General features: G+C 53.1%; 1 protein-coding gene across 1 annotated transcript; it reads left to right on the top strand.

Annotated features, from left to right (window-relative positions):
* Positions 1–5703: 5703 nt before the first annotated feature.
* Positions 5704–10109, top strand: Zbtb32 (zinc finger and BTB domain containing 32). The gene is made up of 5 exons (XM_021233912.2): positions 5704–6832; positions 7768–8732; positions 8928–9001; positions 9261–9425; positions 9574–10109. Exons 2-5 carry the CDS (start codon positions 7867–7869, stop codon positions 9849–9851), a joined length of 1383 nt encoding a protein of 460 aa, XP_021089571.1. The 5' UTR covers positions 5704–6832; positions 7768–7866; the 3' UTR covers positions 9852–10109.
* The last annotated feature ends 666 nt before the right edge of the window (positions 10110–10775 follow it).

The following is a 10775-nucleotide window of genomic DNA, read 5'->3' as shown; positions in this document are numbered from 1 at the left end:
GAGAGGTGGGGACAGAGTCTTCCTATTATGTAGCTCTGCGTGGCCTGGCACGTGCAATGTAGACCAAGCTCGTAGAGATCTGGAGATCTGTGTCCAGGGTGAAAATAAGTCTTTTGTTCTTCTTTTTTAAACTTTATTTTATGTTCATTGGTGTGAAGATGTCAGAATCTCCTGGAACTGGAGTTACAGACAGTTGTGAGCCGCCATGTGGTTGCTGGGAATTGAACTCAGGTCCTCTGGAAGAGCAGCCAGTGCTCTTAACCTCTGAGCCATCTCTACAGCCCCAAGTCTTTTGTTCTTTTAAGTTATTGTTCCTTTCCTTTATTTTCAGATAAATGTTTATGGTACAAACTAGGCCTGTCTGTGCAGGAATATACCCAAATGTGTAGCCTCCCTAATAAATTCCTCATCCTCCCAAATGATTCCTGTGCTCTCCTCGTTTGCTGCAGAAGATAATTTTTTTCCCTCCGCTCTTCCAAGTCTGGATATACTTGTTTGGAGTTTGCAGTTACCGAGACACAGACTGGTTGTGTTGTTAGCTTACATCTTCCCCGGACATTGTGAATTCCCACAAGAGCGGGCTGAGACAAAGCTTGAGTTTTCAGAGAGTGGGTTCGGCTTTGGAGTAGCAAGGCGTGGAAAGGAAAGGTGTTTTCCTTGAGTCCGCGTTGCTGGGGCCTCCGAGGCCACTGGCAGTGACAGAAGAAAGGTCATCGGAGAGGGCAGGCAAGGGCAAAGCCAGTAGCCAGCCAACGCTGTCGGCTGGTTGACGGCACATGACATCTCAGCTTCCCGCCTTGCTGCTCGCTCACACCCCGCGGGCCAATCAGACTCGAGGCCCCGAGTTCCGCGGCCAATCGGCTGCAGGGAGAAGCCAGGGGCTTCGCTGGCTGGTCAGCGCCCAGCTGGCACCAATCAGGAAAGAACAGGGTCGGAGCGACAGCCAGTCAGCGTGTGCCTCGGGATCAAGCGCTCGGGAGGGAGGGAGGGAGGGAGGCTGATGGCCTCGAGCTCCGGGCTTTGCGTTGAGCTAACGGCCACTCTGTGCCGTCAGAGCGGGTGGAGGTTGATGTGGGAGGAGACCGAACTGGTGAGTGATGTGGATTTTCTTCCTTTTGCCTTTGATATCGGGTCTAGCCCAGAGAATGCTAGGGCTGGGGGGGTGGGGGCGTCCTCGAGGGACGTTGTGAGCACCCGAAATGGCTTTAGGTCGCGTCTCCCGGTCGGTCGCTTTGGGGTCCAGGTTGGGCAGAAGGTGAGGCAAGCGTGCCCTCTGGTTTTTTATCCACGGTCCCTGAGACCAGCCTGTGCTGAAGGGGGAAAAACAGGGGAGCCGCTGGCTCTGGCAACTGCAGGGAGAGGCTTGTGGTTCGCCGGTGTGCACCGGGCGTGGGTGGGGTCGGGGAGTCTCCTGGGGTCTTCGGACCCAGCTCGGACTGGAGCCAGTGTGGATGAGGCTGAAAATCCACTGGAAACTGTCAGTTCCCAGGCTACGTGTACGGTTGTTTTCCCCGACATCGGGTTGAAGGACGTGCTCGAGAGCATTTTTCAGCGTTGGGTCCTGCAGGTTGGACGTGTGACCAGGATGGAGGTTCTGGGGAGGAAGCCTCCAAACCCCAGCCAAGCCCGATGCCCAATAGGAATTAGTACTTGCACGGAGCAGGCACAGCAGTTGGGCTGGCGTGGTGGTCGGAAAGGGGGGCGGGTCGGCGCAGGCTATGTGAGGTCCTCTGTGCTGTAGGGAGTCATCTTTACTGGTGGTCTTCTATTTTGGTTTTTTGAGACAGGGGCTTGCTATGGACTTAGTCAGGCCCCCCAATCTTATGACCTTCCTGCCTCAGCTTCTGGGGTGATGGGATTTTATGCATGCGTTCCCACTCCTGGCTCACTGATGCTTTCTGTTTTAGCCTTGGTGGGGCGGTGTGTTGACACCTCATTTCACTTGGTTGCTAAAGTTCTCAGGGTACACTCAGGATGTAGGCCTGGAAGACAGTCCCGTGACTGGGCTTCCATGGTCTGTTTGCTCTCGAAAATCATAAGGAAACGTATACATGTGTGCGTATTCAGTCGGAAGAGGGCTAAAGGGATTGTAAAGATGATGAACATATTAACCCGTGTAGGCATGGGTTTCAGAGCAATGTGAGAGACCAGGGTGGCCTCCAGCTCAGAGATCCTCCTGCTTCTGCCTCCCAAATGCTGGGGTTAAAGGTGTGCGCCACCCCCGCCCGGCGCTGTATGAGTATATATAGTATACGTCGGTCTCATACGCTAACTTGCACACCCATCTGCAGTCACCACAGGCTCTCAAGTGTGATTGTGTGTTCACAAACGGTCCACTCTCATGAGTGGACAGTTGAGGGCCATGTGGACTTAGCGTCATTTGGTCCAGTAAACTCTGAATTCCCAGATAATAGTCTAGGGATGTGTGAGTGGGTTCATGTGTGGGGGTTCTCTCAGTACCCGAGTGGGCACTTCCTAGATGCCCTGGGAATCTTCAGCCCACAGGGAGAGACGAAGGCCAACAAGGCCAACATGAGGTCCTCTGCTTGGGTTTAGGTGAATACTGATATTGGGCAGTCGTCTTGAAGCAGCCCCCATGAGGAGGTTGAGGATTTAGGGAGAGTTTAGCCCCACAGTCAGACCAAAGAAGGGGTTGGAAAGATGCGGAGGTGCCTGTGGTTTCTGGTGGCTAGCTTCGTTCCTTTGTCACCCATTCCACAAAAGGTGTGCTACCACAGGTCTCTGTGAACCGGGTTCAGCTCCCGGCTATATTCTGTTCTTGGGTATGCTGAATGCAAGTAGTTTTTCCCCTTACTTACCCTCATGACCTGGTTTAAGGGAAGAAGGGAACAAATTCACCAGCTGTCTCTCTGCTCTGGCATACATGGGATATGCCTGACTTGAGTAAACAGCTCAGAGTTCCTCTCATCGGTGTGAACACATGTAAATACTATGGAGAGTTTGGGAGCCTTGTTTGGGGGGAACGCGTGCTCCTGGGAAGATTGTTTGCCCTAACAGAGTTGTTGTAAATTGAATTCTGTTCAGCTTGGCTTGGGGAGTGGACTCAGTACAGCGACAAAAGGAGGTGTGATACCTATAATCACAGCTCTTGGGAGGCTGAAGTGGGAGGACGGGCAGGAGACCAGCCTGGGCTACACAGTGACATCATGTCTCCAAACGAAAAAAAGGGCGGGGCAGACAAAAGAGGACATCTTCCATAAAGAAACCACTGCTGGCATATTGTAATAGTCTGATTGTAATATTTATTTATGTATTTATTTATTTTGGTTTTTTGAGACAGGGTCTCTCTGTATTGTTTTGGAGGCTGTCCTGGAACTCACTCTGTAGACCAGGCTGGCCTCGAACTCACAGAGATCCGCCTGCCTCTGCCTCCCGAGTGCTGGGATTCAAGGCGTGCGCCGCCAACGCCTGGCGTGATTGTAATATTTAAATAGAATCGATATTTGTATTGCCTTGATGACATTGTTACATTGAGCTGGGTTTTGCGTTACAGTAATACAGTATTTATAGAAAACTTTGGTTTTGGATCCAGTCTGTGTGCACTGAGCACCTCACACGTGTTCCTTTTATTGTCATTGGCCAATCCTGTTAGTAGGGATAAAAATGTCAGGCCTCAAATTTGATTCAGTAATATGGGTACTAAAGAACAGAGAAAGCGCGGATGACGGCTCATTCCTAGAAACCCCAGAACTTGGGAGACTAAGGCAGGGAGATTTCCATGACATCAGCCTGGGTTATAGAGTGAGTTCCAGGGCAGCCTGGGCAATAGACCTTATCTCAAAAAACAAAATAGTGAGGCAGTCATGCCTCCTTTCCCACATATTTCTCTTCTGATCACATGTCCATATCTACCCTCTACTTGGACACAGGCTGTGTCCTCCTGGCCTGGGTGTCTTGACCCTACCCCAGGTGACAGTGGCAGACAATGCTCTGCATGAACTCGGGAAGCAGAAAATGGGGACAGTGTTTGTTGTCTCATTCAGACAGTGTCTCATGTTGCTCAGATTGGCTTCAAACTCATGATCCTCGTACTTGAGCCTCCTGAGTACTAGGAATCCCAACAAGTGTCGCTTTTCTCAGAGAAGGGAGACACTCCAAAACAGTAAGCCAGGTTATAAATCAGAGGCCAGATGCATCATCAGGTTGGTTCTATTGGGAAAGGATCAAACTTGAAATTACCTCTCAGAGTTGGGCAGTGGTGGCACACACCTTTAACCCCAGCATTTGGGAGGCAGATCCAGGGAAATCTCTGAGTTTGGGGACAGCCTGATCTACAGAGTGTTCCAGGATCGTCAGGGCTACACAGAGAAACCCTGTCTCAAACAGACAGACAAAAGTATCCTAAAGAGATACTCACTGGGAGAGACAGAGATAGTCTCTATGTACAGCCTAACAGAGGGCTTGAAGAAACGCCATCTGATCCTAGAGGGTTTTTCTGACTTGTATAGGTTTTTATGAAGCTGCAGCAAGTTTCATACCATGTGATTTAGTCTGTCGAGATCTATATGACTCCTGGCATTACATGATTCCTGGTACTAGATAGAACCATGATCTTAGAATTGCAGTTATAAGGGGGAGGGTCTGAAAGGCCACGGAATAGCAGGGCTTCTTAGCTGTATCCTAGAGAGATGGAGAGCAGCAGGAGGATGTGGCTAAATTTCTGGAATAGAGAGAAAGGCAACTAGAGGGTCTGTGATTGACAATGGTGTCCTTCGTCTTGCAAGTCAAAGTGCTTACTGTTGCATCGGTTTCTGTTGACATTGCTTAATTCCCAATATCCTGGATTGCCCTTCCACGGCTGTAGGAAGAGGCTAGGGAAGGGCCTCAAGCGTCACCAGCATAAGGGCTCGGGTTCAACGAGCCCTGAGACTACCTCTAAGGGATCTATCTCTAAGGGGACACCCTTACCATGGGTAGGCACCAAGTGGGAGGCAGATGGGGTTTCCTATTGTTTGGGGGCTTTTTTTGCTCAGTGGGAACCCCCTTGCTCTTTTCTCCCTTTTGGTGCCCCGAAAGCCCACTGTCACTCCAATCAACTGTCTTTGCTTACAGAGATGCTGTGAGCAGCCCCCACTTATTGGTCATCAGTGGGTTAAGCACCAGTGGGACAGCTGAGTCACTGGCAGGGGAGGGGCTTCCTCCTCCTCCTCCTCCTCTGGACGATGAGGCTGTCACCAGACCCCAAGTACCTTTTCCTCTGCAACTGTGGCTTTGCCACACTTCTTGTCTGTGGAGACTGTGTCTTTGCGTCAGAGGAAGTTCTGTCTGTTTGCGCACCTATCGGTCGGGACGATTGGCATTTTGTGATTTTACATGGGAGAATCTCGTGTGTTCCCGAGTGTGTGGTCTCAGGAATGGAAAATATGTAGCTTTCCGAGGAGCAGATGAACACAGATTGCTATTTGCATTTTCCCTTTCGTTCTGACTCACCTTCCCCTATCTCCACCCCACTGCCCTCACCAGCCTCACCCACCGACACACCCTGTCTGACCTAGGAGGGGCTGCACCAGCCTGCATCCAAGCTCCAATGGGAGGGAAGGCATCCTCGGCCTGGGGGAGAGAGAAGTAGAGGCTGGTTTGAATCCCCTGGAGCCAAAGGGAGAAAAAGCAAATCTTACCTCACTGGGTCTAGGAGGGGCCAGAATCTAGGGAGAAACCTATGGGGACTCAGACTGATTCTTGTCAGCACAGCAGTCTATGAACATCTGGCTAGTTTCTCTTCTAGTTATTTATCGTACCTTAATGGCATACCAGACACAGACCACAAATATCCCAAGGTATCTTCTCAGTGAATGAAAAGATCAGCTTAAGGATCAGATTGATAGAAGGGGAAAAAAGGAAAAGAAAAAGAAGCGAGTCTTAAAAGGGGTCATCCCTTCCTCAAATTAAAGAATGTCAACAATAGAGATGGTGGCACCGGCTGAGGCAGGACAGACATTTCAAGGACATCTTGAGCCACACAGGAAGAGGAGAGGGCGGGGTAGAAGTGTGATAAGAGGCGGAAATCTCCAGGGATCTTGACCCCTTGAGCAGAAAGTGAAAGAAGCCCCTGGTTTTGATTTCAGAGAAATGTCATTTGTCATCAGCCCAGGAAAAGGAGATTTTTCTCTTCGAAGACCACCACAGGTTTCCTGGGGTTGCCCCCCTCAGAGTCTGCTGGGAGGATCTGAGTCACACACACACACACCCAGCCCTTGCTGTGGTCCAGAGGACAAGGGTCAACCTCACAGAATAAGAGGGAGAGAGGGACGAGGCGTGGCCTCCAGCTCCCCTGTGATTCAAATTCCGCTTCTGTCCTTATATTTCTGAGGTATCAGAAATGATGTCCAGCTACTCCACACAAACGTCTGTCACCCCCAAGACAGAACTAATGGCGGCTGAATGTTGTGCTCTGCTGGCAGACCGCCTCCTTGTGCGTGGCAATTGTCTTCGCCCCTCCTCCAAAGGGCATCATTGACATTTGATGCATGAGAAGGCAGAGGCTCAGACAGATGACTTGCCCAAGCTGACTCAACTAGTGATGGCACTGGTGAGGCTCAGCCTCTGACTGTCCCACAGGTGCATGGCTTTGACTATAAGGAATTTACAAATCAGATAGAGTTGGGGTGGGCGAGGAGGCAGTCTGGGTTGTTCCAAGTAGACGGGTAGTCTCTTGTCTGAAGGTATAATGAAGCCACACCCCTTTGGGGGACTGTGGCACACTGATACTTGGGATGACTGAGGACAGGGGTGGAGCTAGTGGGGGGGGAGCAGGAGCCCCAAGAGCAGTAGCGAGCATACAAGCATGTGGTGCTGGGAGGCAGCTACAGAGGTGAGTGTTGTCTCCCCACGCTGAGCCTTTCCTCCATTCCAGCCCTTTCTGTTCAGTCCCTGCCAACTAGCATCCTTCACCCCAGGGTGTCCAGGTAGTTCCTCTCCCTCCTGCAGGGCTCCTTACTCACAGAGGGTCTGCATGCAGAGGGTTAGGCCTGCTAGGTGCTAAGGCACTTGGGCTGTTTCTTGATCTGTCTCCAGTATCCTGGGAGACCTCTGATGGTTTTTTTTTTGTGTGTGATTAAACTCTCAACTTATTGGACTCTTTCTGGTCTTCATTTTTTTTTTTTTTTTTGGCTAATGAAAAAGAGAAATCAAACCATTTGTTAGCCTCATTTTGAGAGGAAACAGCTTCCTGTTCTCGTTTCCCTTTCCTTCCTCTCCTCCCAAGGCGTCAGAGCCCTCTCTGAATCTCTGGTGTGGCTCTCAACTCACTCACTGCATGGGTACCTCTAGTCTTCCTCATTCCTTCTCTGTGTTCTAGAAGCTTCCGTCTCAGAGTGATGCCTAGCACCTACTCTCCCTGTCTGGCTGCCTGTGTAACCTGTCCGGCTTTCTAGGCTCACATTGTGGGAAGACCCACAAGCTTTTTGAGCTCTTTCATGAAGTTACATCTTACTCCATTCAAAAATGCCAGGTTTTGTGTGAGTGGAGGAAAAGCCCAACTACTCAGTGGGTTTTCCCTGCAAAAGAGCCTGGGGAAGCAGCATCTTTAAGCCCGAGTTTGCTAACTGTACTGGTCCTAAAGCCCACCACTTGATACCTCTGCTAACTGCCTGGCTCTTACTCCTTAGACCCCAAGTGACCCAGTGTGGATTCCTACCGCCACATCCTCACAGCTTGCCTTTGACTTAGTTTACTTGACTCATTCAGGACAGACAGCTCCAATCTGAGACGGGAGACTCACTCCTCTTTCTCCCTTCCCCTCCACAGGCCTGAGAATATGCGGTTTCTCCCTCCCCTTTCTGCCATGGACCCCCCATTGTGGCTTTTCTTTCCCAGCCTCTGAAACCGGTAGATTAGTCGAGAGCAATGCCCCAGACCCCCACAAGACTAATCAGCCCTTATGGCTCTGATAGGCTGGTGCAGTTAGCTGCTAGGCTTCGGCCAGCACTGTGTGACACCCTGATCACTGTAGGGGGCCTGGAGTTCCCTGCTCACAGCCTGGTGCTGGCGGGTGCGAGCCCAAGGCTGGCTTGCAGGGGCAGGTGGGCCCTGGTTGAAGACATCAGGCCTTCAACCTTTGCCCAGCTTCTGACCTTTGTGTATGGAGAGAGTATAGAGCTTCAGCCTGGGGAGCTGGGGAGGCTTGAAGAGGCAGCCAGAGCCTTGGGGGTGCAGGCCCTGGAAGAGGCCTGCAAACGAGCTCAAAAGGACAAGAATGAAGACGATGATGACGGAGGACTGAAGAGACACCAGGTGTCAGAAGAACTCATGAGGAGTTCTGAGAGAAGACTGGGGGATCCTGGAGAGAAACAGAAGCCAGAGAAGGGTCTTAGGAGTAATGGGAGAGAGCAGGAGATGTTAGAGGAGCCCAGAGCACCCGGAGAGAGCCCTGAGAGAGCAGGGGTGACTAGGAAGATGAGATCAGAGGAGGCCCTCAGGCCAGCCCCCGTGGGCCACAGGGCAGCAGAAAGGAAACAAGGAGAAGCCATACAAGGTATAAAGAGCCACGAGGGCTCTGAGGAGTGTCTTCGTGGGTGCCCTGGTCCCCTCTCCCCACCAGGTTCCCCCCTAACCAGCCTCATTCCCAGGCCCGGGTGGGCTGAGGCCCCTTGGTTGGGAGAGGGCCAACCTGGCCTATTGAGCATCTTCCTGTGGCCACCCAGATGGGGCACTCCCTTCTCCCTTAGCCACCCCGTCACTGCAGCCTGGCAGGTCTGGCCTCGAGACCAGAGGTGAGTGGAGGGCGTAGTGGAAGGTATCAGGCTGGGTGGGCTTAGCTCAGGAGAGGCAGCAGTAAGGGGCGGGAGGGTGCCACATCGCCACACGCTTGCCAGGTTAAGGAGACAACAAAATATTCTGATCTTGAGAGAGGCCAGAGCTGGTTAGGTCCTCAGGCTTCGCCAAGGCTGTAATTCTTCTCCACCCAGGATCCCACTGACCTTGAGCCACTTCAAAGGTCTCGGGAGTCAGAACCAGCTGGCCTCCTCCAGCCCCACTCCAGGTAAGCCCCTCATCGTTCCATCCACGGCTTCCGCACAGCCCCTGGGCTCCAGGAGTCAGGCCTTCACCCGACTTGCAGGATCCTTTCCCCTGGGCCCTGAACGAGTAACTCAGCCCTTGGGAGATAAAAGTCTGGGTACACAGAAAGCAGGGTAAGAGAGCCGCTACTTCGGGGTCTCCAAAGCGCTCAATATCTTGCCTGGATGTATTGATTCAATTCAGGGATTCTGGTCATGCCATTTTGACTTCTCTGCACACAGGCTCACTGGCGACCTGTGTGGGTCAAGACGGCACACTGAGCTGCCAATCTCACGAACACTCTCCTTTACCCCTTCCTGCTCGCTCTCGGCCCTATTCTTGCTCTGTCTGTGGAAAGAGGTTTTCACTCAAGCATCAGATGGAGACGCATTACCGAGTCCACACAGGTATGGGCATACTGCCCAGTGTGAATTTGTCGTTTTTGTTCCCGTCGCTCATCTGCCAGTTCCTTCCCTGCCCCATTGCTCGAGGCGCCCTTAGCTTGGCCAACGTCCTCCCATTTCTTCCTTCTCTGGCTTTCTCCTCCACTTGCAGGAGAGAAGCCCTTCTCCTGTAGCCTCTGTCCTCAGCGTTCCCGGGACTTCTCTGCCATGACCAAGCACCTGAGGACACACGGGGCTGCTCCCTACCGCTGCCCGCTGTGCAGGGCTGGCTGCTCCAGCCTGGCTTCCATGCAGGCTCACATGCGTGGCCATTCGCCCAGCCAGCTGCCGCCGGGATGGACCATCCGCTCCACATTCCTCTACTCTTCCTCGAGGCCAACGCGGGCCTCCATCTCTCCCGGGAGCCCTACCTCCTCCTCTGCCACCTGACCGGGTGTTGGTAGCTTCTCTGGCTTTGACAAGCGTCCAACCAAAGAATGAAAGGCATGCGGGCTCAGCGCGCCCTGTATTTAGGGCTGCCGAAGTGCTGCGGGACGGAACCACGAACCCTCTCGTGATGAGCGAGGATCGCAGAAGTCTAGGCTGGCGAGTCCGAGTTAAAGACATTTTAAGTTGGCTGGAGTGAAGATTAACCGGGCACTATCAATTTCATCACCATAATAAAGAGTTTGCTGTGTTCTCCAGTCAGGATGAGTCCAGACTGTTCGTCTGCGCGGGGGTGGGGGGGGGGGGATGGATGTGCGCGCGCGTGTGTTGGGGGGGGGCCCAACCCTTGCCCCTTGTCCTGTAGCGGCCCCTGCTGGGCATTCACCCGCCAAACAGAGGGTCAGACATTTCGTTTCCGGGGACTCCGTGTAATTCCCGAGGGCAGCACGCCGCAAAGGCACTAGCCGACCCTGGGGACGGGGACGGTGGCTGTGAGGCCTCCAAGGCTCTGGTCCCTAACACAGCTATCCACGCGCGCCTACTCCAGGGCTGGGCAGGAGCGCAGGCTCAGGTCGTGGTTTCGACCACCAGTCTGCTCTCCCGAAGAGCAAGACACGGGGGACCAGCATCTCCCCTCCGCGCCGGGCAACGCGGCTGCCGGATTGCGCCTGGAAGTGAGACTAACCCAACGCCACCGCCCTTCCCGCAGCCCACGCCTAGCGCAGTAGCTAAGTTCGTTTGCCGGTGTCGGTCGGGTTCCCAGGGTCCGGAGCCCGCGGTACCCTGGGAATGGTAGTTCGTGCAGGCCGCTGGTTCCGACTAGAACAATGGGAGGAGTCTGAACCGGGACCACACCTCCTCGAGACCAGGAACTGGCTCTCCTGATCTCCGTCGCTGACCCCGCAGTCCCCGTTCTCGCGCCCTAGC

The sequence above is a fragment of the Mesocricetus auratus genome, unplaced genomic scaffold, assembly GCF_017639785.1.
Source record: "Mesocricetus auratus isolate SY011 unplaced genomic scaffold, BCM_Maur_2.0 Super-Scaffold_100046, whole genome shotgun sequence".
Lineage (NCBI taxonomy): Eukaryota > Metazoa > Chordata > Mammalia > Rodentia > Cricetidae > Mesocricetus > Mesocricetus auratus.
The sequence above is the reverse complement of the archived record's forward strand: the minus strand, read 5'-3'. Positions and strand labels throughout refer to the sequence as shown.

Coding starts and splice junctions, on each gene's coding strand:
- Zbtb32 (XM_021233912.2), top strand. CDS start 7,867: ATGCCCCAGACCCCCACAAGACTAATCAGCCCTTATGGCTCTGATAGG. Junction 8,733..8,927: donor GTCTGGCCTCGAGACCAGAG/GTGAGTGGAGGG, acceptor TTCTCCACCCAG/GATCCCACTGACCTTGAGCC. Junction 9,002..9,260: donor CTCCTCCAGCCCCACTCCAG/GTAAGCCCCTCA, acceptor CTCTGCACACAG/GCTCACTGGCGACCTGTGTG.